Source organism: Schistocerca serialis, chromosome 3 (genome assembly GCF_023864345.2).
Source record: "Schistocerca serialis cubense isolate TAMUIC-IGC-003099 chromosome 3, iqSchSeri2.2, whole genome shotgun sequence".
NCBI classification, from domain to species: Eukaryota; Metazoa; Arthropoda; class Insecta; order Orthoptera; family Acrididae; genus Schistocerca; species Schistocerca serialis.
Window position 1 is genome coordinate 1,013,086,195 of NC_064640.1, and position 26,617 is coordinate 1,013,112,811.

Below are 26,617 nucleotides of genomic sequence, written 5' to 3' on the forward strand. Positions count from 1 at the left end.
CAAGAATACATTAGGAAAGACTGATGAAAGGAATCATCTGTTTAAATGCATTTAGGGAGTGGTCGGATTACACACGTAAAACTTATTCCGTAATTAGCTGTGGAAACATTCAACAAAAGTGTTCAAAGTGCAGGGAAATAACACGACAACTGCTTATTTGTTTGTTTCAAAAGTTTAATTATTTATTCCACAATAACAGTGCTAACTGTCTATCCTCTACGGTAATGTATCTTACTCTTTTCAAGTTTATAGATTGCTTCCAGCACTGTTCAAAGTGAAATTCAACATGTATACGAACAGTATCTTTTCTGTGTACATAAGATGTAATAAGGTTCACCAATTCACTGAAAGATTCCTCATTCATCCTTACAAAATTTCAATAGCCATCTTACTCTGCTGCAAGGTCTCTTAGCATGATAGTATGGTTGTGTATAGACCACCTGCCAAGCCAATCTGTTGCACATCACTGCTGCTTCTTGTTTTTATTTCAGCAGCATGTAGTGACTGCAATCACAATAAATGCAAGCTCTACATCATTGAGCACCACCAAGTTCACTATGAAGATGAGAGTTCTAATTGACGCCTCCTAGGCATAAATACTGTGCGATGACATTCTTCAACTTTGTTTCCTCAGTGCTCGTTTTCCTTTGTCTATACTCTTTTCTTTTACAAAGAAAGAAGTTGTGTGTTCAGGCATGAGGCAGGGAGATTGATGGAGGTCTCCAGTACTCCAAACTGGCAACTGTGGGGATTGCTTTACAGGTATATTCACAAGTGTAGGCTATACCATCTTGTGTTATAGTTGAATTCTTTTATCTTGGCGGCTCGCGCATGCCCGCCCAGACGCGGGAGACTGCTGTGTTGCCAGTTGCACACGATGCACCCGCCAAGAGAAGCAGCGCCATAGTATAGTATAGTTTGCAAGCTTACGTTTAAGGGGGAGCGCACAGCTTATGAAGTAAAGCCACCACGGCCGCATTAACCCTTTCGCTGCTACAGAGACGTGCTCCCCGCACTCCGCGCGATTTTGTCACTGCACTGCTCGCCTGTGCTGACACATGGTGTTTCCGACTGCTTTGACACACTTATCATTTGATTCCACAAAAACTATTTGGCCCAAAAATTAGATTTTTACACATCTTCTTGACTGATACCTTCCCCCCACTTCCTTTGACTGATTGAAGTGCTTTAAAATAAAGCCAAACGCGCCCGGTGTAAATAAAACTTTTATTACAGTCGCGAAAGACGGAATATTTCTAAATATTACATACGACACCTATGTGGTACTTAAATTAAATAAGATATTGTTATACAGTAAATTTTATATGAAATTTAGGTACCTTGTCCACATTTCATTCTCAACATTGTGGCAACTAAAATCGACCATACGGAAAGTATACGCTATGGACTTTTTACCTCTGCAAACTCTTCAAAATTTCATGCAATGGTTTACTACATTTAATGCTGCACAATAACTGGGCTGAACATCGAAAGAAAATTAAGTCATTTATGGGGGGAAGGTATCAGTCAAGAAGATGTGTAAAAATCTAATTTTTGGGCCAAATAGTTTTTGTGAAATCGAATGATAAGTGTGTCAAAGCAGTGGGAACACCATGTGTCTGCACAGGCGAGCAGTGTAGTGATGACAAAATCGCGCGCAGCGCGGAATGCGGGGAGCACGTGACTGCAGCAGCGAAAGGGTTAATGAAGAGACAAAGCACTAGAAATTTCAAAAAATTGCATTCAAACGAATAAAATTCGTGAAGTAAGACACTTCGATATTGTTTTTAAATAAAGAAAATATTTAGCATCGCACAAGATTTGAACTCTTTACCTTTCGCTTACTAACCCAACGGCTTAACCGTTACGCTAGCACAGCTCGTCTTGCAATGTTTCTCCATAAGGACTCTAACAGGTCACGCAAAATTCTGACAAACACTGTTGGTATGCCTATGAATAACTTGCACTTCGTCGAAGTACAATAGGAAATAAACAATTACCGCTGTTCTTTACTGCGAAAAAGCGGTTCGTGAAATTGATAGAAACATCTTTCCTTGCTATCGCCTGAATTAAGAGTCTTATTGCTTGTTTGGTTTAATTAATTAATAGAAAATGAAGCAATTGGTATAAAGAATGGTTTTCCCAAACTTTTAAAAAACAAAGTCTGCTATCAAGACATTGCTTTTGTTCTATTACTTTATTTATGACTGAACGTTTCTAAAACTGAAGACACTCGTCCATGCTCTGCTCTGCAGTCGAGATCTGGCAACGTCGTTCTCTGTTCATTGGCTGACTGTATTTTTTGACGTCAGATGCGCAGAACGAACCCAAACTCGGCCGCCAACATAAATGACGTGCATTTTAGTGTAACACTATGGACCTTAACAATAATTTTATAAACAGTAAAGGCAAACAACTTCAAAAACATTGATGACTGCACTAATATAAATCCCTTCTGTGCTCCAGCAAAAGATACTTGTTTGGTGGCCTTCTGTTCTTGCATATTTTGGTCTTTAGCAAACACTCTTGATGGTTTCCACATCAACTGATGCAAAATGGGGCTTTATGTGCAAGGAGTTGATCCAGACTTTCTATTTCCACAAGCTGCTTGATCTACATGCAATCACAATTTGTCTGAACTTTTGACAGTTATAGCAACATATGGTATGTCAAGACAAATTCTGTTGCAGTATTCTATTTTTCTCATCTTTGTTGTGTGTTAGTACTAACTAGTGGTCCACGTTCTTCACATTTTCTATCCCCCCCGGTAATACCTTGGTATTAACACGAACAGCAAGGAAGGCGCAGGATTTGTGATACCTCATGTTCCAACACACAGTGAAACCCCGCATTTTTACTTTTCAAGGGGCTTCCAAAAAATGGTGCGGAACACAGGAAAATGTAAACTGTGGGAAATAACATTTTAAGCTGTAAAAGTTACGCACAGGATGCCCCCCTTGTACTTTGTGTATGACATACGTGCATAGTAGGCATCAAAAGACTTACCATGGACTTGTTTAATATTTAAATAATGAAATACTGCACTAGTTATGTGTTTTATCATGCTTAGCATGACGTGTTTCAAAACTTTTTCTCATTGCCAAGTGCAAACATGTAAATAAGTATTTTGTATGGTGTCTGGATGTGTGTTATTCTGCGTCTCTTGCACTGTAGTCGTCTTTTTGAGGTTATCAGGTACTGTGCCTCATCAGTTATGTAGAAACCACACACACACACACACACACACACACACACACACCGGCAAACTATCACTCACATTATTTGTTTGTGTAACATCACAAAAACATACATACACAATGCTGCACTTGACAGCGAGAATAAATTCTCGAAAATACGTTTTGCTCAGCATAACAAAATACGTAACCGGCACTGTGTTTAAACTAAAAACATTTGAGCATTGCAAAGTGAATGATAGTGTCAACTAGCGCTCCAAGTGGCATACGCCAAAACACACTAACCATGGTTGACAAAGGTGTCACGATGACCACAACAAATCATGAAACGGCATTTGCACAGTAGAAACAGTTTGGAAATTGTTGTCATGATTCAACAAACCTAGTTACTCCCATCAGCATTTTGCAAGCAGAGCTTGGCAGCAGCAGGAGATACGGCACAAATTGTTCCAACTTTTACACGTTTACCAGTTCAAATCTGCTGAGTCAGTGCTGTGTGTCAAGAAACTTCACCACGTAATATTGTAAACACTAGCCACATAATATTTGTAAACACTACGGATGGTCAACATTATTCGAGTGTCATTTTTTCTCCACAAACAATTTCACAAACAATTTCTTGTAATGTGTAAATCGCAGGAAAATTATAAATATAAAATCAGGTGCAAATTAACATTGTGGCTATAGGAAATTTGACGAGACCTATAAAAAACAATTGTAAACAGCGGGAAAATATCAATTTTGTGAAAGTAAAAGCAGGGTTACACTGTTATTCTTAATAGTGGTTGTTGAAGCACATTTAGCATTTATTGTTAAAGAGGATTGACAGCACTGACCGGACTCTAGTTTGGCTGAGGCCCCTAAGAAGGTAGCGGTGATTAATTGCATGTTAGTGCAAATTTTCCTCAAAAACTTGAAGAATGAAAATTAATTATTTGAAATATTATACTGCCGTTTCAACTAGATCATACAATAGCATCATCTGTGAAGCAAGTTAATTGGGTTAGTGTGTGACAATTTGTATGTCTTCTATATATAAATACTGAATTTATACACAAAATTTAACTCTTTGCAGAACTATATCACCATACTTTTTTCATATATGACGTCAGACAATGCAACCTTACATTTTCAGAAGCTTTACATCACACAAATTGATATTGCACTAACTACCCTGCAATCTCTAAGTAATACACTGGAGGAAGGAACACAGCAACTAAGTTCAAAAGATTTTTACAGTCAGTATGATAATGTGGAACACTAAAGTTGTCTCCAATTTCAACATAATAACTATTTTTATGTGAGGCTACTATTGCAATTGCATTTATAACCATGTATATGTTTGAAATACTACATTGTTTCTTGAATTCTTACGAGCAAATTTTTTGTAGGCAAAACATCTCTTACAGCTCTTCCTAACTGCATATTATTTTGTTGACGTTACCATACCTATTTATCAATTGTTTCTATAGGTAACTTCAGAAGACATTCAATTACTCACAATTAACAATTTTTAGCTGAACAAATAGATTCCTGTTGAGAGCAAACGTAACAGGAGGCTCATCTTCATCCTTGAGACGCATTATTAATTTTTCTGTATCCAGTTCTTCATCCAGTCGCAGTTCGCCTTTGATGATTGTAGCCAGTGAGGAAGACCTAGTACAAATGAAACAACAATTATATTCCAGCTTAACATTTTTTTAAGAAAATTATGTTCATGAAAGTAAAAACTATCACTATTACTTGTGATTTGGAAATGTAAAACTGACACTGTGCTGTATCCCCTATAATGTAAAATCCACTGACAGTCCTCAAAATAAATCTATGATTTAGAAAGTCAGAAATTTGAAGACACCTAGAAAACCTTTCCAGAGTCAAGAACCAATCATAAATGAAATATCATCATCTTATCACAAATTCACTTTTGTTTCTGAAACCTACTATGAGTTAAAGAAATAAAGCTTACTCAACAGGTGAGAGAGAGAGAGAGAGAGAGAGAGAGAGAGAGAGAGAGAGAGAGGGAGGGAGGGAGAGAGAGAGAGAGAGAGAGAGAGAGAGAGAGAGGGAGGGAGGGAGGGAGAGAGAGAGAGAGAGAGAGAGAGAGAGAGAGAGAGAGAGGGAGAGAGAGAGAGAGAGGGGAGAGAGGGGGGGAGGGAGAGAGGGAGAGAGAGAGAGAGAGAGAGAGAGAGGGGGGGGGGAAGAGGGGGGGGAGAAAGAGGGGGGGGAAGAGAGGGGGGAGAAAGAGAGAGGGGGGAGAAAGAGAGGGGGGGAGAAAGAGAGGGGGGGAGAAAGAGAGGGGGGAGAAAGAGAGAGGGGGGAGAAAGTGAGGGGGGAAGAGAAAGAGATGGGGGAGAGAAAGAGAGGGGGGGAGAGAAAGAGAGGGGGGAGAAAGAGGGGGGGAGAGAGAAAGAGAGGGCGGGAGAGAGAAAGAGAGGGGGGGAGGGAGAGAGAGAGAGAGAGAGAGAGAGAGAGAGAGAGAAGAGAGAGAGAGAGAGAGAGAGAGAGAGAACCCTGAAGGAATTATTCGAATGGGATGGGAATCGGTTGAGATGTGATGCACTTACACAGACACACAAACCATTACAGTTTCAGAAAAATTGGATGCTTTATTCAACAGAAGGAACTTCATAAATTGACCAAGTCAATAATGTGTTTGTCCACCACTGGCAGTTGTTGGATGTCCTTCTGAGGAATATCATGCCAAATTTGTCCAACTGGTACGATAAATTGTCAAAATCATGAGTTGGTTCTAGGGATGCTACCCATAATTCTCCAAACGTTCTCAACTGGGGAGAGATTCTGAGACCTTGCTGGCTAAGGTAGGATTTGGCAAGCACAAAGCCAAGCAGTAGAAACTACCAATTTCCATCGCATTCAGATAATTACTTGGTGTTGTGTGTCTTTCTTTTTTCCTGTGTCTTAGAGTGTATATCGTCTCTCAAGTGTTTCTGACACTATCTTCGCCTTCGGTGAGATACTGTGTGTTGCAGACTCACTTTTCCAAACTGAAAAAAATCACCTTCTAATGCCTGCACTTTCACTCAGATGAACAGCTGTTTACACTCCTCCTCTGGTGCAGACAGACTGCTGCTGTGAAACCACAACAGTAGTTTTCACCACCAGCAATGCAGCCAACTATTGGTTATAGAGTTTTAACTAACAATGTCCTTTAGTTTTATACACAAACAATGCAATTACTGTAGTAACAATTTACAAGGGTTGAACTAATACTGTACAATTTGTGTGATCAAAGTGGTAGTTTTTACATTTGTGGTGCACATCAAAATATTCTTTAGTGTCCATGCTTATATTACTTTGCTACAGGTATGGGTAAAATAAGTAATATAGTAAATGACAGCCAAGAAAGAATTACACTGATACTATACCCATTAATTTGGGCAAGAATATGAACTACACACAAAACATGCAATTTTTTCCATACCTGTCCTTTTGTTATACATAACAGAGGGCAGAATATTATCTAGACAAATTGCTGCTCTCTTATCAGTGTATAACATGTAGAAAATTAAAATATGGTGCACTGAAACTGGTACACCATGTCGACTGTACACTGGTGGGTTCTCCTGCAGAATTGGTTGGTTGGATGATTAAAGGGATCAAACTGCCAGATCATCAGTCCCTTTTTCCTCGAACAGACACGTCTATATGACCGTAGATCCAATGCAGCCTACTATGCAAAACCCACGGGAAAAAAACCTCAAGGTCTACCAAGGTCAGCAAAGCTGAGATAAGAACAAAAAGAAGAAAGGGAGACATAGAAAGGAAGGCAGGCAAGGTGCCCCATCTAGGGAGCAGCCATAAGCCCCTGAAAACAGTACAGTGAGGGACATACATCCCCCAGCACCTGCCACTTACCATAGGTACTCCACTCAGATTGCCTCGGAAAGACTAGCAACATGGACAGTGCAAGAGAAGCACAGAGAGACAAAATATGAACAAGTCTAACAGAGCAAGCAAGAGGGAGGAAGAAGAGTTAAAAAGCAGGTAGGGTGAGGACCAGAGTGGACCGACAAGCCCAGACAGCTGCAGCCTGGTCTGGGCAGAGGAGGCAACACAGTGTTTTGCCAACCCCTCAAGGTGCCAATGATGTTAAGTGGTCCTCCTTTAAAGAGGATGGTAAAAGGCTGCTTCACAAACAAAACGTACAACTACGTCAGCCACTAAGGCATTGTCTCCTAAAACCAGTGGTAGTGAGTGAGGTGGATTAAGTGTCCATCACAGGGCAGCTAGGTTGAGACAGTCCGTCAAAATGTGGACCATCGTCAAACGGGAGCTACAAGGACAGTGATGTGGGTCCTCACTATGGAGATGACCGTGAGTCAGCCAAGTATGGCCAATGCAGACCTGGCAAAGGATGGTAGAGTCTTTGCGAGAGGCCTGCATGGAGGATCTCTACATATCAGTATTCTCCCTTATCACCCACAGTTAGTTTGATCAAGTGTCAGAGTGAGCCATTCCATATTCCAGGCACTTAAAATACTGATTTGAGGTCTGCTTCCGGAATACCGATCTTGAAAGTCAGTTTACTGGTAACCAGTTTGGTCAGGCTATCACCAAGTTTATTCCCTGGACCCTGATGTCACCCAGGGTCCAGACAAATATCACTGAGCGTCCACACTGTTCAAGGGCATACAGAGAATCCTGGATAGCAATGACCAAGGGATGGTAAGGGTAGCACTGGTTGAGAGCTGGTAAACTGGTCAAGGATTCGCTACAGATGAGCAAGGACCCGACCAGTGCAGGAACAAATATGCTCAACAGAACGAGAGATGGCTATCAACTCGCAGTAAAAACACTACAGCCACCCGGCAAGGAGCACGGTTCAATATGTCCTGTGAGAGTATAAGCAAAGCATCCATGAACAGCAACCATCCACCCACCAGTATAGACTACTTCTGAATCCCGGGATGCACCAAGGATGGGGAAAAATTGGCGGCAGAGGGCCTCGGATGAAACGAGTCATTGAGACTTTGTGATACGTAAATGAAACTGTGGCTGAGGGATGCACCGTGGAGGTGTATGGGAGTGGCTCCAGAGGACAGGTGGAAGAGGAAACAACTGAAGTTCAGAGAGGCAGACTGGATGCGGATTGCGATCGTAATCCCTGCCGTTCCAGGAGATTGATTACCATGTTTGGAAGGAGTAGTCAGTAGTTTGGATGCTTAGGGGAGATGCCAACGTGGGTAGCATAATTGACAAGCTGTTTTTGGCGCCTGATGCTCAATGGCCACGAGTAAGCTTTTCACAGGGCTAGTTCAAAAGGTTCCTGTCACAATTCGAATCCCACAGTGGTGTATCGGATTCAGTATCCACAATGCTAAGGACAATGCTGAACTATATTCCAGACTCCCATAATAATTGTATCAGTGCTTTGTAAAGCTGCAGAAGGTAGTACGATCTGCACCCCAGCTGGTGTTACTCAGGCAGCAAAGTGTATTTTGCTTACCGTATTTACTCGAATCCAAGCCGCACTTTTTTCTGGTTTTTGTAATCCAAAAAACCGCCTGCGGCTTAGAATCGAGTGCAAAGAAAGCGGAAGTTCTGAAAAACGTTGGTGCGTGCCGCCACAACTTACTTCTGCCGTCGAATATGTGTAGCGCTACACAGGCATGCTTTTTAGGCACAAAGATAAATACTGGCACCAAATCCTCTGGGTCAGTAAATAAATTACAAAAAAAGGTGGAAGACGAGCTTTTTTCCTCCGCCCCGAGTTTCGACCACTGCATATTCATACATTATCCAACAAAGTAAATACAAATTCCGTATTGTTCACCTTCGAATGTAGCAGCATTTCAATGTACTATGAAAATCCGATTGGCAAGACTGTTTGCGATGTTTGTCAATATGGCCAACTCTACGTTCTGAATTTTTTCCTACTTGTGAGAAGAGATGGTTGCTAATAGGAACTTCTATGAATTGTGAATCACATGCAGTATTCTCTTCAACATAAGAATAATACGAATATAAACATTTAGCCATGTATTGTTTCATGTTTGCTGCTATAACATTTAAATCCTGTCTGCCTAATAAACTACTAAACTAGAGTGAGACAACAGCAAACGCGGAAGAATATATATATCATGTCACGTTTATATTCGTATTATTCTTATGCCTAATAGTGATACAGTCAGAAATGAAGCACAGCAATTGACTAGATTTTTAAATCTAAGATGACTAATTTCTGTGCAGAATGTAATGTACTAAAGAGGCGCCTGCAAAGATTTTCAAACGGAGAAAAATTTTCGCTAACTCTCATTCAGAACATCATCTATCATGCGCAGTAGTAGTAGTAGTTTATTCATCCAGAGACAATGTACATTGTATGGATTATTTGGTTCTTGTTGATCATTATCAAAGAAAGCAGCAGTGTAAGTAACAACAAATAGCAATCTCTTGCCATTGTTTCGCTAATGAGACGATTCCTCTCTTTTTTTTTTTTTAATTGTAAGCAGCGTTAGTGCACCCAAAAGCAAGCCATGCCGCGAGCGGCGACAGGCCGTAAACACGCACTATCTGAATGCGACTAACAATGCACAACACAGTACAGTAATGCATTTTCAGCTTAGAGTGACGTAAACACCTATAACAAAGAAAACGGCGCTTATCAGATCAAAGAAAAATAAGCAATCAATTCAAACCAGACGAAGCACGTGAAAAAGGAAGGGTACTCGTATAAATACGGACGGAGCGCTTGACGCATAGCAATGGCTACCTGCTAAAGCTTAACTGCTAAGGTTACGACTCGAACCAAACTACTGTACCTGTATCGGCATTCATTCGACCTAAATTGTGTCTCATATTACAATGGACCAACTTTGTTTCGATTTGGAGACACGGCCTAAAACTTTTCTCTCCCCTAGAATTTCGAGTCTCAAATTCCAGGTGCGGCTTAGATTCGGGAATTTTTTTTTTTTCCTTGATTTTTGAGTCTCATTTTTCTGGTGCGGCTTAGATTTGAGTGTGGCTTAGATTCGAGTAAATACGGTAAGCAGGCAAAAATAGGGAATCCAAGTCAATTGAGAATCAAAGACCAGTGCTAACAAGTGATAAGTATCTATCACATTGAGTAGCTGGTTGTCGAGGTGAAGTTCTGTTTGTGGGTGAATAGTACAAGGTCAGTGAATAGTACAATGTCAACAGAAGCGCACGATTTGAGATTTTCGTGGCTGAAAATCGAAAGCGATGGGTGACAGCCCATGTCTGTGCCTTTCATATGGCACCTCATAATCGACATTCAGCGACACCCACACTAGAGGAGCAATAGTACAGGCAAAAGTCATCATTGTACAAGAAGGTTGATACTAAGGACCCCACAGCTGCTGCTGATCCATTGATGGCTACTAAAAAGTACATTCTATTGGATATGGGGGTACTGTGGGCAGCACTAACTTGAACCCAAAACATACACTGCAACAGGAAGTCCTGGATGAAAACCGGAAGTGGACCCCAGAGACCAGACTTTTTTAAGGTAGCAAGGGTGTGGTATCATAAGTCTTTTGCAGTTCGAAGAAGATGGGCTATAAGGTGTTGACATCGAGCAAAAGCTGTTCAGATGGCAGACTCCAGGTAAACCCGATTATCAGTAATGGAATGGCCTTCTGAAAACCATCCTGGGACGGAGTCAGATCCAGAGACTCAAGGAGCCAACACATCCGCTGGCTCACCCCACGTTCAAGCAACTTACAGAAAACACTGGACATATTCATTCGGGGATAACTGTCCATCTCTAGATGGTGCTTACCCAGTTTCAGAACTGGAACAATGATGCCTTATCACGATTGTGATGGGAACTTGCCCTTGCCCTGATGGGGTTAAAGATGGCAAGGATATGACACTGACAATCCGCCGGTAGGTGTTTGATCACTTGGTTGTGGATACAGTCCAGCCCTGGGGCTGTATCTGGGCAGTGGGCTAGGACACTGACAAATTCCCACTAACTGAATAGCACATTATATGGCTCCACATGGCATGTAGTAAGAGATTATACATTTCACTCCATCCGCTGTTTTGGAACACGAAATACAGATTGATAATTCTCTCGCACTGAGGCTCGAGCATAGTGCAGAGAAAAATGTTTGGCGATGGTGTCTGGGTCAGTGTAGAAAGTGCCATTTGAGGTAATATCAGGTACACCTGCAGGTGTCTGGTATTCGTAGAGACGTCTGATATTAGCTCAAACCTGTGAAGGAGGGATACGTGGTCCTATGGTTAAAACATACCATTCCCAGCAATTCTCACTTCCATCTTTTTATTACATGGCAGACCAGGGCACAGAGCCACTTAAAGGCAATGAGGTGCCCCACAATGGGTGCCACTTATGGTGTTGGAGAGCCCACCTACAACCTCCAATGGTCTCTGCAATTTCTGATGACCACCAAGGTACTGTCTTCCATTAGGGTGAACCCAAGGAACAGGGGACCGCTAAATCAGCTGCTGAAAGAATGGCTGTAGTTGTATTGTGGACTGCCTAATCGATATCTCCACGTGATGGGGAGCCAAGGTCGGCAGGACAGGTGAAAGCACCCTAGTCGGCAATGTTTAGAGCCCATCTGGTCAGGCATCCAGGGGAGTGATGCTGAGAGAGGCACAGGAAGATCGGGAAGTCGTCACTACCACAAAGGCTATTGTGGATCCTCCAGTGGATGGATGGGAGTAGACCAAAGGCTGCAGATGGAAAGGTTAATGGCTGAGAAAGTTCTGTGTACTACACCAAAGTGTGTGGGCGTACCAACATTCAAGTGGCCAAGATCCAGTTGGGCCAGTAAATTTTTGAGGTCTTTACCAGGCCAGTCAAAATGGTTTCACCTCACAAGGGCTCATGGGTGTTGAAATCACCCAAGATAAGGAAAGAGGGGGGGGAGGGGGGGGGGGTTGAGAAACAAATACAAACAGTACATTGCGAGACACTTTATCATCGGGAGTGAGGTAAACACTGCAGATGGTAAAATCCTCCAAAGGCGTACTGATAGGCACAAGTTCACTACACACAGTGTCTAGAACACATGTGCAAACTCCGCTCGATACCCTGTCATAGGTCACACAATTCTTATAATATCCCCATGAAGGGCTGGCGTCTGCATTGCTAGAAACTCAAGTCTTCTGAAGGGCAATGCAGAAGGCAGGGGAAGTGTTTAACAGATATTGTAACTCAGCCAAGTGATGGAAAAAACCATTCAAAGTCACTGGAGAATAATGTTGTCGATGTATTGTGAGGCCGTGAAGGGACCAAGGGGGCAGGTTATGCCTTAGAGTAACCTGCTGCCACTGGTTGAGGTGTTATGGCATCAATATACATAGGTTCCAGGTACCATTGTGTGGTGCGAACTGGGGCCTCAGGGGTCGCCGGAAGCTCCGTCTCAGCCACAGGGGTGGAACAGTCAGGATCTGGTGGCATAGGGGCTTCCTTCTCAGAGAATTTTCTTGTTTTTCCTCTCCTTAGAGGATTTCAATGATTGTGAAGGCTTCACTGAATCAGTTTCAGGTAAGGATAATGATCGCAAAGCCCTGCAACCAGCCACCTGTGGCTCCATCAGTCACTGGCTGGTGTCCAGTTGTGGACCAGCAGAAGCCTTGTAAGAAAGTGTCCTGAAGGTTCCCTTCCTGGTGAAAGAAGCCAGACAAAGGTGATTCATCTCCAGCTGGGAGATGGTGACCAATGTCACCAGTGGGTGGGAACCCATCGATCTCAAAGTTGGTGTCGGGGAAGCAGCAAGACAACATATGGTTTCACATTCCACTGGTATACCTTTTTCAGGCAATGAATTGCCCTCAAAGGACAAGATGAAGGCACCAGTAGCGACCTTATTGCCCTTTGGCCCCCTACATACATTATGGACAAACTGCACACCCCATCACGCCAAGTTGGCATGTAGCTCATCATCAGTTTGTAAGAACAGGTCTCTTTGGAAACTGATGCCCACAACCAAATTTAGACTGTTATGTAGAGTGACAATCACTGGTATGTCACCCATCTTGTTACAATGGAACAGTGCCCGTGACTGGGCAGGGGACGCCATTATGATAAAAACTGACCCACTTTACATTTTAGAGATGGCTGCCACTTCCAAAAACTTGTCATCTAAGTTCCCACGAAGAATAAGGGCTTTGTGGCCAAGAATGAATCATTGTCAATCCTTGTACAAACCAAGTATTGTGAGGAGTATTGCTCCGCTTGCCGCTTAGCCCTATATTCTTCCCACATCGTAGCCAGGGAAGGGAAAATTTTAGGGTTGCATCTCTTTATGTTGAAAGAGGACTGTGCTTTCATAGAGACTGCTGGGTTTGTGTGGCCACCAGCAGGAAATAACTTCATCCGCTTCATTTGCAGCTCATCCACCACGGTGCAACCCACTCCGAACAGGGGCTCTCCCCATGGGCACCACACAGCCTTCCCCTCCCACAATGGGACGGCTACCGTGCTGGGTTCTTGGTGTATTACCTGATTGAAGGGAAGAGTGCACAGACAGAAAGGCACGAACGTGGAGCATACACCGCATTGGGTGGCCATCCCTGCACGATCTGCACTTCTGGAGAATTTTGAAAATTAGTGGTAGGTCAAACACAACAATGAGGACCATGTGTTTATTTACTGAAAAGTTGCACAATCTGCCAAAAGTAGAAACTCGAGGCTCAATTATAAACCAGGTCCAAGCAGTGCCGGCAAAAAAAAAAAAAAAAAAAAAAAAAAAAAAAAAAAAAAAAAAAACAACAACATCTGATGGAGAGGTGGAGGGTGGAAGGGATATTGGAAGATACGCTTGCAGTAAGGAAAGGAAGTAATGTTGCAAAGGCTGCAGCCCCATGGTAGCCATGCACATGCTCACAAGAGTTGTGAGCCCCCTGGGGTGTCTCCTGCAGGAGGAGGCTGCTATGTGTCAGAGGGTAGCATACTACTCTTAATCATTCTGAAGCCACTTTCAACTTAAACTACAGCAGTTTTTTTTTTTTTTATTTTGTACCTTCACCCACTGATTCTCACATTAAGAAAAGAATCTTCTCCTCAAAACCAATATGCTGGCACTTTTGCTCCACTGGTGCAGCATATAAGACAATTCTAATTCAGCCCAACACTCGATCTGTCTTGTGCCACCCGCGAAGTTCTTGGCAAATGCAACAATGCCTACAACACTGGGCCACAGACTGGACCCAGTGGACATCCTTTTATGGTCTGCTTCTCTAGCACCCACCCAGGGGTTGGCAGAACAGATCATCTGTCACTGCAGTAACTCAGCAATTTCTACATTTCAATCCCTTGCGCAGTCAAACAGTACTTAGCACCAAACGCTGTCGAAGGCTCTGCCCATGTCAACCACTGTTTCTGTGACAGACTTGGCATCTGAGGTGGCCGTCGTTCTGAGAAACTCTGCACACAGAGCCTTTCAGAAGCCAATCTGCTCAGGCTCTATGATCCTCAAGTCAGAGGTAAGCAAGATTCTCTTTGTAGCTTGGATACAACATTAAACAGGGACCACAGGGCTCGGTACAATTTTGACACCAATGGATCTTTGCCAATCCCTTTCTCGTATATGACAAAATTTGCCTTTTTCAAGGAATTTAGTACCTATTTGTGTTTGAGGTAAAGGCTCTCGTGGATTGTACACATTACTTCACGTTCACAGAATGGATAGCCCCAGAGTCCATCTAGCTACTGGAGTGGCGGGGTCGGCAGAATCATCAGCAGCCAAATCTTTGAAGCTACAGCATGTGAAAGTGCACTGTTTTCTGTAGCAAGTGACCATTGCTGCCACATTAGCCTGGTCATTGCCTTGGATTCTTGTGTGACACACCAACCAGCAAACTGATACTTCCTTCCCTTGACAATGCATTATATGACAAATGTATTGTTTATTTTATACTATTTCATCTGCTGCGTGTAAATGCCAAATGCCTCCGAGGGGCAACTACGGAATCAGGGCAGATTGAATGAGCATTACTCCATCATTTGTTTAAGTATTATTAACTCCTGTCTCTCAGTAAATTTACACTGATCATTACAATTTTTATAATCATTTATTCATGATAATATGCAACATATTTAGTGATGTCATTTAGATGCAAGTTTATAAATGATAGACATTTTTTAGTTTTGTTCATAATCAAGACTCCAAAACATCACTCCACAAGTTGATTATATCATCAAATACACAAATTAGGAATAGGGTCACAAATGAGCAAACAATCAGAAAGTAACTTTAGTAATCAATTCAAAAACCAAACTGTAACTTCATGTGAGAATCCCAAAGGTATCAATATGCACATTGAAGCATAGCAAAGTATCATAGTAAGACAGTATACTGACTTCAGAGAACTTTCCTGGTGCCAAATATTTCCGGAAGAGAAAATTCACACAGAATCCTTCTTCTTCTATTACTCTTTTGATAAAAATTGGGACTCAAGCCTGGATTTACTGCTTCTCATGAGCAGCTGCCTCAGCCACTCCAGCAGACAGATATGTCTGACAGAATAGATACCACTCAGATATACACATTTCTGAAAGAGAGGGTAATGGCTCTTGGATTTTGTTTCTGTGCTAGTGCAGAAATGTCATCCCAACTCCTACGGGTATCAGGTTTTGCGAGTAGTGAGTTTATTGGATGAGAGGCGTTGCCTTGCAGTGTGCAGTAAGTTGGAAATTTGAGTTGGTAGGGGCCGTATTTGAATGGCCAAAGTTGTTAAGGCAACCACTCATGAGAAGCAGTAAATCTGGATTTGAGTCCCAGTCCAGTATAAATTTTCAACTTTTGTCATTGCATTACCACCATGCACTGTGCAGGTAGCCATTACAATTTCTCACCCATTCCTTCCCTTTCCTACATTTCATGTGCCTGAATAACCCACATTCTGAAATATGCCTCTTTTGGTACTTTTTTGGATTATCACAAAAAAGATTTAGCACAGAAGACTGGCACTGTTCACTGACCTGCTTTTTGCAACTGTATTTCCCTTCAAGAGAAACAGAAACTGGTTTCAGAGGTTCTACTGGAAAAGAATATTTTTTGAATCTAATCTGTGCTCTGAACGTCCATCAATAGCAGTAATGCACAAAAACTTTGATGCCATTAAATAACTGATTCATAATATTACTACCAAGTGTGAGTTTTCAGTAACATTGAGTGATGTGCCTATGGTTATAACAATCACCGATATAACAATCACCGATGTAACTAGCAGGTCAGGTAACAGATATTACATGAATTGTTTCTAAAGGACAATGATGATGGCTTCTGTTGAGATGTCTGACAGTGTATTCTTTATAGTCCATTCAAAACTATGTGGTTAAAAACATGTATGACAGTTAACATATTGCTAAAGGCCCATAACACACACACACACACACACACACACACACACACACACACACACACACACACAGTTCATGCGTACGTGCATTAAAAATTCAAGAAAACAATTCCTTTTTGAAATATACACAATATTAAAGAAGAGAACAACTAAATACATTACTATAATCATCACTGCAGTTCTTATATCTAGGTAATACACCACATTTTAATAAGCATAGTACAATAATCTTCTCATTAGTTAACAAAGGGTAGGCCATAATTCCATCATGTTTATAGTTGCTCTAATGAGATTATGACACATTCCTTTGAAGTGTGGCAGCACACTAAAGTGTGTATGCCACTGTCAGGAAGGTCTCCTGTGGGAATAAAATGAAATATGTCTGAAGACAACATGAATCCAGGCAGTCCAAAACTACTCTGCCCCAGCCCAGCGTTAGGAGTGGTAAACTTCGGCTAGACAGCTTGACCTTCATTTCTGGCCATTTCCCCTCCCACTGATATACAATGACCAGGCTCAACAGAAAATTGATATCCTAAGTGAGAACTGCATATTCTTTAATTTTGTGTTCCTTGATACTCTCCAATATCTGTTTACTTGTTTCTCTGGAAGAAAGCCTAAGTTTACCATCCTGTCAAGAGAGACCATATATTTGTTCAGTTGGCCAAGATTGGGGAATCAAATAGGTCATGAGCTACCAGAAGGAACCATTCCAACAATATCCTGAAGGGCATTTAAGAAACAGTGCTAACTAACATTTGGACGAATGGTGTTTGAATCTGACTCCTTCAGTGTCTAATGTCCTTCAATTCAGCAGAATGAGTTGTCCTTTCCTATTATTAAAGGAGAATGGAGCAGGATAAAGGAGCCCTATGTGTATTGGGAAATTTATATTGGTTGTGTATACTTGGTGAAGTACTTTGATGGTGTTAGGGATGGCGGAGCGGATGAGGAACTCTACCCTACTCTGCACTAAATACTCTAACTTCCTCTAGGAGTTGAATTCTAAAGACACGGGAAGGAAAACTATTGAACAACCAATGGACTCATCCTGCCTCATCCTACCAATATGCATCGAGTATCAGAACTATTTGGGACCAGATTCCTGACAACAAAACCAGGAAAAATGTCCATATAACCATATGGCTATTAACACTTTTTTTGGATTATTAATGAAATAATTGTTTACAAAGCTGTCAAGTTAGGAACTTATTACAAATGTTTAAAATGTCCTCCTCTTGCTTCTAAACATGTACTTACCAGCTCATGCACCCACTACTTTTTTTATCATTGTCAAAAAATGTCGAGTGGTTTTGCAGACTTCCTTGACTCAATGATGAAGTGTGTGTACATTATAAATGTCTGTTGCAGAAAATGTATGATTGATATGTGCTTCAGTTTCATCCTGCATAACCCATAAGCTGCTTCAAAGGAGTCCAGTCTGTAGCATGTCTGGTAGTGTGTTCCAAATAAAGTCTTTGTAGTGAATAGAGAGCACAAGCAAAACATTATGAGAGAACATAGGGACCTACCAGACACTAAGGTATATTTCCACTCAACATATTAAATTCTTGCTGGTGTCTTGCCTAAACTGTACCATGATGACTTTCTTCTGCTCACAAATGCTGGATGTGAAAGTTTGCTATTCCATATCTTCCAAATGTTCTCTCAGCCATACACAAGACTGGAGGTTAAACAACCGAATATCAGTTTATGTAATAAACTAACTATCGAAGTTCTCTCTCCTGTGGGTGGTGACTGGCTGGCAAAATACCACATTGATGGTAGTGATAATGAACTGCCCTTGAAATATCCTCCATGCAGTGCACTGAGATGTATCACACACTTCAACCACTCGGAACTACTTCAATATCTTGCATAATGTGTTCTTCCCAGTCGGGGATCTGGCTGAATCTTTGTCTATCTGTATTCAATGCATGTGGAGCTACTGATCCTCACTCAGGAACCCAATGATGATAAGAAGAAATAGTTTGATGGCTTGCCTGTTAGTAAATACATTCCTATACACACAGTCCTGTACCATCTGCACTGCTGTGCAGAAGTCATATCTTTCTTCTCACACAATTAATGTCCTGACATGGTTAAATGTAAAACTTATTGCTTGCTCGGTAACCTACTAATACTATACAGTCATGTAAAGTGTTCAAGAGAAATAACTTCAAATTTAAACAAATATCAGTTTCAAACATTTCAAAAGCAACACATTGTCACACATTATACAATGAGTGCATCATCAGATCATTTGTATCACTAATGTCACTTGTTTATCTAACTAAATTAATGTTCATTATTGGCTACCAGCTAAGTTGTAGGATTTACTCAAAGTGTGTTGAATATTAACTTATTAATAACTCGAAAACAAAGAATTTTCAGAGATATTTTTACATGAAGATTTCACTGTTGTTTTAATGTGAGAAACACACTTCAAAAGTTTGTAAAGTTATTGCTGGTACACCCTGTGTACTACATTAATATCATGGTTCTTATCTAAAACAGTATATAATACTGAGTTACAACAGTTGATATGCCTTCTCTCTCAAATTTTTAAACACTTTTGAACCATCTTATCTGCCAAGCTAACAATCTACTCAAATTTTGGCAAAAATTTTCAATATTTGCTATAATAATTCCCAAAAGACAATACTTCATATGAAGACCAGGAAACTTTATTCCTTACAGATGATTCACATTGAGTGTTCGCAATGATAAAACTTGCAGGTGCTCAGGGAGTACAGAGACCAGTAATAGAGTAGATGGTAAATGCACATGTAAATTTACTCATTATGCACCATATGTACAATTTTTTAAGTGCAATGACCTAATAGAACCATAACAGTGAATCCATATTTCAAGAACAGGGTCATACGAAGGCCTTGTACACAGAGAAGTGTCAAGTTTAACATAGTGTTGCACTGCAGCTAATTTACTTGGCATGGCTGAATAAAAAATTGGCACTACCACAGGTAATGCGAGAGCCTCATGGAAGCAGGTCAGGAACAACCTGGTGATACAAGTACTGTCATCAAAGCATCAAGCAGTTACCACACAGCCCGGCCAAGCAGATGGACCAGAGGTGTAATACCACTGATGCAGTAGAAAGGCAGAGCAGCTGTGGTGTCAATGACCTGATTTGTCTGTGTCTGAATTGTTGCTCTGTTGTGACTTACACGAATCGTATCGACGCCTCGTCAAAATGAGGACTGGTTGATGCTTATTAAATGACAGTAAGAGTCTGACACCAACCAGTTCTGAGCTGGAGGGAATGGGGAAATGAGAGGGGGGGGGGGGGGGTCTGGTTTACAAGTCTGGATGGATCAACTAGATGGCACTGCTAGACTCTGTCAGTTTTACGTGTGGCCCCGCTGTTTGTGACATTGCTGCTGCTGACATAGTACTCTCGAACTGGTGGCCACCTGCTGGCCTACTTCAACCCCTGCTGGCCTCCAATGCTGTTCGTCTACAGCTCGAGCCTGAGGCTAAAAACAGGTCAGTCACCATAGGCAAACCATGGGCAGGCACTATTGCTGAGAGGCATCTCCTCCACACGGAGTGATACTGTGTGCCCAACTTACCATGCCCAAATCTCATGGCTGCCTCTAGCCTGTGTGGCTGCTATTGTGAACCACTGTCTGCTGCTGAAATCAGTGTCCTTGCTGAGTTGCCACTGTCATCACTTCACTAGCTGAGCGACACCGCTAGCAGCCAGAAATGACAAGCTACTTGCTGGTAGCAGCACCTTCTTGCCAACGGTGTACAGCTTATGCTTTGTGGTGATGACTTTTTGAGTATCGTCACGACTGTTGTAGTTTTCTGAGCAATAAATCAATGTTTTAACAATGCTTTTTTCTTGACAAAATGTCAGATGACAACCAGGCATCCACTCACCACTCCACTACTGCCCCACCCCACTCAGGGTGAACTATCGGCTTCCTGACCTCTTGACAACCCAGTTCCATCATCCACTGTAAAGGCCACCTACCCCCAGCCTCTACAGTGGCACTGATGTTGAGGTAACGAGAAACAGGACACTAACTCATATTTGACAAAGCTCGAGAAGGAAACTAGTCTACATCTTGTTGAAGAAGCTGTTTTTTCATTAACATCGTCAGAGAATTTTTTTACGTAGATATGTTTTTACAATTGAGGTCAATACTGTGTAGTCAATAGTGTTATTCTGTTAGGTTGGTTACCTGTGATACAACCAATAGTACAGGTACAGACAGCAGCTTGCTGCAACTGCAACCCACAGCCAACATTACCACAGGAGATCATATACGAGGGTTGGAACTTAGATTGTGGCAACTATTTATTCACAACTGATACAAAAGAGTTACATGTTTGCACCTGTTATTGTCTGTCAAAGTAGTCACCGGCCTTGTGTAGAGCCCGTTATCAGTGATGTGGAAGACTTAGCATACCGATAGCAGAGCCTGTTCTGTTGATGGTGCAAATGGAGCGGTCTACTGCCTGTCGAATCTCTGGAGAACAGTTCTGAAGCGAATGCCACGAAGTGGTTCCTTCATCTTCGGAATCAAGTAAAAAGTCACAAGGACTTCAGTCCAGGGAGTATGGTGGATGGTACGGGACTTCCCAGTCCCATCAATCAAACAGAGCAGCCATACCTAGGGCTGAATGCGCCCATGCATTGTCGTGCAAAATGATGGGTGGGTTGTGCAGAAAGTGTCGCCGCTTCTTTCACAAAGCTGGTTGCAGGTGATGCTCCAAAAACAGACAGTAATACTGTGAATTGACGGTCTGCCATGGAGGAACGTAATGCGTTAGGATAACACCATCACAGTCGTACACGAGAATCACCATAACTTTAGACCACTCCACTTGCACCATCAATAGAATAGGCTCTGCTAATGGTATACTACGCCTTCCACATCGCTGGCAATGGGTTCTACACAAAGCTGGTGACTACTTTGAAGGACAGCAACAGGTGCAAACATGTATCTCTTTTCTATTGGTTGTGAATAAATAGTTGCCACTATTTAAGTTCCAACCCTCCTACCTTCCTACAAACAGGCCGACAATAACATGAACAGCCCAAGCTGTTTTCAAACAATCTTTTCTGCTACCACCATGGCACTGTGTGGCACCATCCTTGCCGCTGGCGCCATGTATGTCGCAGTACACTTATTTAAATTTATTTACATGAACAGTAACCATCTCAAAAGTATTTCAAAGTAATGAAACTTTTGATTTCAGTTCAAGATTATAATCTGCCTAACAGTTCGTAAAACAATCACTATAACTCACTATTTCTTTTGATCAAAAGACGCAAATGTCGTAGGAGCATGAAAATCACTGTGTGTGCAGTAACCAAATTTATTTGATCTCAATCACAGCTCAGACATTTATTTCCACTTTTCAATAACTTGGCATTGTCCATTCCATCTACTAAATGAGGAAATAACTTTGTATTTTTTAAATTCAAGTGCCCTAAGCATTAAGCCATACGAGGTGTGTTTGAAAAGTCCATGCAAAAATAAAAACTACTTATGTGTTTGGGGTAAACCTTCTTTATATTTCGACATAGTCTCCTTTTAGACTTATACACTTTGTCCAACACTGTTCTAATTTGTTGATACCTTCTGAATAATAGGAATTGACCAAGTCTGCAAAATAGTTATTAGTTGCTGCAATCACCTCCTCATTTGAATAAAATCTTTGTCCCGCCAGCTATTTCTTAAAATTGGGGAACAAAGAGTAGTCTGAGGGAGCCAAGTCTGGAGAATATGGGAGGATGTGAAATGAGTTGGAATCCTATTTCCATTAATTTTGCGACCACAACTGCTGAGGTGTGTGCTGGTGCATTGTTATGATGGAAAGGACTTTTTCGGTCCGATCGCTGGCGTTTTTCTTGCAGCTAGGTCTTCAAACAGTCCAATAATGATGAATAATATGCACCTGTAATAGTTTTACCCTTTTCCAGATAGTCGATGAAGATTATCTCTTGTGAATCCCAAAAGACAATCGCCAAAACCTTTCTGGCCGAAGGACTGGTCTTCGTCTTTTTTGGTGCATATTCTCCCTTGGTAACCCATTGTTTAGATTGTTGTTTGGTCTCAGGAGTATAGTAATGTATCCATGTTTCATCCACAAAGACAAAACGACGCTTAAAGTCCTGCGGATTCTTCCTGAACAGCTGCAAACCATCCTTGCCAAACTTCACATCATTCCGTTTTTGGTCAAGCGCGAGCAATCGCGGAACCCATCTTGTGGATAGCTTTCTCATGTCCAAATTTTTATGCAAAATATTGTGGTGTCACCGCCAGACACCACACTTGCTAGGTGGTAGCCTTTAAATCGGCCGCGGTCCGTTAGTATACGTCGGACCCGCATGTCGCCACTATAGTCAACTTTGCTAGCGATGGTTCACTGTCTACATACGCTCTCATTTGCAGAGACGACAGTTTAGCATAGCCTTCAGCTACATCATTTGCTATGACCTAGCAAGGCGCCATATTCAGTTACTATATGTCTTCTGAACAGATAATATTGTGAATCATGTACCTTCAAGAGCGACGTTCATCATTAATGGATTAAAGTTAAGTATCAAACTAATTATGTCCGCTTTCTGAATTCTAATTCCTTGTCATGTTCCAGACCTCATGTCAGTATAGTTCTTCCCTCCTCACGCCTGCCTGCGTGAGCTAAAACGTGTGCATTTCGGCCTCCTCTTGTAACACTGTGTTGGTTCTTCTGCCAACACAACAAATATTATGTACCCATTCATTCAAGATGCCCACAGCACTAGCAATCTCACACACCTATACTCTTCTGTCATCCATCACCATATTGTGGATTTTATCAATGATTTCTGGAGTCATAACCCCCACAGGGCATCCGGAACATTCAGCATCAATTGTACCCATATGACCACTCCGAAAATTTTGAAACCACTTATAAACTGTTCTAATCGAAGGTGTGGAGTCACCGTAATGTTTATCAAGCTTCTCTTTAGTCTCCTGAGGCATTCTGCCTTTCATAAACTAATGTTTAATCACCACACGAAATTCTTCTTCATCCATTTTTTGACGATCACTCGACTTCCTTGATTCACACAAATGCCAAACACAAAGAAATAGACCAATATGGTTGAAACTTGGTGCGAGTTCTTTCCAAAGATGCTACTAGTTAAACATGACCTCGATACGCGCCAGTGATGCCACCTCTCGGACTTTTCAAACGCCCCTCATAAGCCTGTGTCATCACATGCTGAAACAGACAGTCAACATAGCACTCTGGACTTCCTATTGTTTGATTCCTTTATTTAATTAGTTATTTCAACATGATAATGTACAATCGTGAATCCTTTATGTGAATTTTATCACTTTTTAAACAGAGCCCACAGAATTTTCACAAATAATGTGATAACCAAACTAGCAAGTGTCATAAAATAAGTCCCAGTATCAGAAGAACATCTTTTACTCTAATTTGACATTTCTTTCCACAAACAGTGATATCAGCATCAACTCTTGTCAAATTTTTGATTTTTCGAAAAGTGCTAATTTTATCAATATTAATTTTTCTAATCTCCTCACATTTGTTAAATGAATTAGAGAGAGACAAGAAAGAAAAACCCTCCATTTTCCATTTCTTTCTTATGAATTTGTCACAACACTGGGAGAGTTATTACTTTTATGATACTATGATAATTCTGCTCTGCATTGCTCTCTAACTGCACCTTGTTTCCTGCATCCATAGAAAATGTGTTTCAAATGATCTTAATAGTTTGCAACAACCATACTCTGAGACATGGTTGTTCCTCAATGTTTTCCCTGACTTGCTGCAAGACAAACGATCACCAACCATGGTGGTTAATATAATGACCTCTTCCCACATTTAGAATTATTAAATCTTGGTTCCTCCCCTAATAATATGCCCTGTATAAAACTCAGATTCAACTGCTCCCTTGCTCCAGATCAGTATCGTCATCTTCATATTATGCAGGCTTTGTACAGAAAGAAGCCCCAGCTTGACCAGTAATGTCTGTTTATTTTGAACCATACTTAGAATATATGCCCCCACTAGTAGAACAGTTCAAAATTACTCACCAGAGATATTAAGTGTTCCACAGAGGGTTCATACAATGCCTTTCAGACTAGCTTTCAACCACTACAATCTCAAATACTATGTAGGGAAACTAATCACCTAAATCTTTTGGTGCAAGCTCTGATTTCTCGTATTTTATTATGATGGCCATTCCTCTCTATGTACACAGAGGTCAAAAAAATATTACTGCTTTTGCAGAAAAAAGCTGGTGATTGAAATTTCATGAAAAGAACTCACTGTAATGAAAAATGTCTGTCTTAATGATTGGCATCCCAACTCTCTAATCATTTCTGTGACATTCTCTGCCATCTTTTGTGATAACACAAAACAAACTGTCTTCTTTAGAACTTTTTCTATGTTCTCTGTGAATCCTACCTGGTAATGATGCCATACCATACAGAAATACTCCCAAAGAGGATTTTTAACCACACATAGAATATATGCCCCCACTAGCAGAACAGTTCAAAATTACTCACCAGAGATAAAAGTGTTTGAAAGAGGGTTCATACAATGCCTTTCAGACTTGCTCTCAACCATTGCACTCTCAAATAGTATGTAGGGAAACTAATCACCTAAATCTTTTGGTGAAAGCTCCGATTCCTCTTAGTAGATTTGTTGCACCTTCTAAGAGTCCTACTAATAGAACACAATCTTTGGTTCACCTTCCCACAATATCTTCTGGTTTTACTATAAAATGTTCATAACTGTAATCCCTAAATACATACATTAATCAACAACCTATAAATTTGTGTAATTTGTTGTGTAAACAAAATTTAAAGGAATTTTTTAGTTCTCATATGATGGATCTCTCATTTTTTATTGTTTAGGATCGATTGCCACATCTCGCATCATATTTTACTGGATGGTAAATGACAGTATCATCTGCTAACAATCTAAAAGCGCTGCTCAGATTGTTTCCTAAATATTTTATGTAGATTAGGAACAGCAGAGGGCCTATAAAACTTCTTGTTATCCAGTTGCACAACTGAGTCAATACACTGCAGGCATGCAATTTGATTAGAAGTCTGTAGGGAGAAACAGTGTCAAAAGCCTTCTGGAAATCTACAAATAGGGAACCAATTTGAGATCACTTGTTGATAGCACATGTTACTTTGTATGAATAAAGAACTAGTTGTGTTTCACTAGAACAATATTTTCTGAAACCATGATGGTCATGTGTCAATAGCTTGTTTACTTCATGGTATATTACAATGTTCGAACACAGTGTATGTTCCATAGTCCCACTGCAAATCAACATCAATGATATGGGTCTATAATTCAGCAGATTACTTCTTAACCCTTTGTTGTGTATTGGTGTTCCCTGTGCAACTTTCCAATCTTTAAGTATGGATCTTTCACTGAGCAACTGGCTGGATACGACTGCTAAAGTATGAGCTATTTCATCAGTATACTCCAAAAGTAACCTAACTGGTACATAATCTGGACTGCAAGGCTCACCTTTATTAAGTAACATACACTGATTCACTACACCGAAGGTATGTACTTACAAATTATTCATGTTGAAAATTGTTCTTGACTCAAATTTTGGGGTATTTACTGCATCTTCTTTGGTGAACAAATTTCAGAAAACCATGTTTGTATTAGTCGTACTGTCATCGGTAACATTACCATTGCTATCATGCAGTGAAGATACTGATTGTGTCTTGCTGCTGGTATGCATTACATACAACCAGAATGTCTTTGGATTTGCTGCCAAATCCCAGGACAGAGTTTCATCATGGAAATCTCACACTGATGGCCACACTAAGTGTTGAATGTCTGTAAATAATTGCCAGTCTTGGAGATTTTGCATTCTTTTAACTCTGGCATGCTTTTTTCATGGCTTCTGCAACTTTGCCCACAGCTGTTTTGTGTTCCATGTGGAATCTGTTCTGTTTCTTATTAATTTACTTGATATAAAGCTCTACTGCTGTCAACGCTATTTCTTTGAACTGAAGCCACATTTGGAGGAGTATGTTTACATAGTATGAAGAATGTAATGTGGAAGGAATGAAGAATAT

General features: G+C 41.0%; 1 protein-coding gene across 1 annotated transcript in view; it reads right to left on the minus strand.

Moving 5' to 3' along the window:
* LOC126471471 (zinc finger FYVE domain-containing protein 9) overlaps positions 1-26,617 on the minus strand; it is a 429,993-nt gene that overhangs the window by 146,054 nt on the left and 257,322 nt on the right. Inside the window, exons 9-10 of the mRNA XM_050099668.1 lie at positions 22,048-22,056; positions 4,696-4,842 (exon numbers count right to left, since the gene is read on the minus strand). Coding sequence (XP_049955625.1) covers positions 4,696-4,842; positions 22,048-22,056 — 156 coding nt within the window. The remainder of the gene's footprint in view (positions 1-4,695; positions 4,843-22,047; positions 22,057-26,617) is intronic.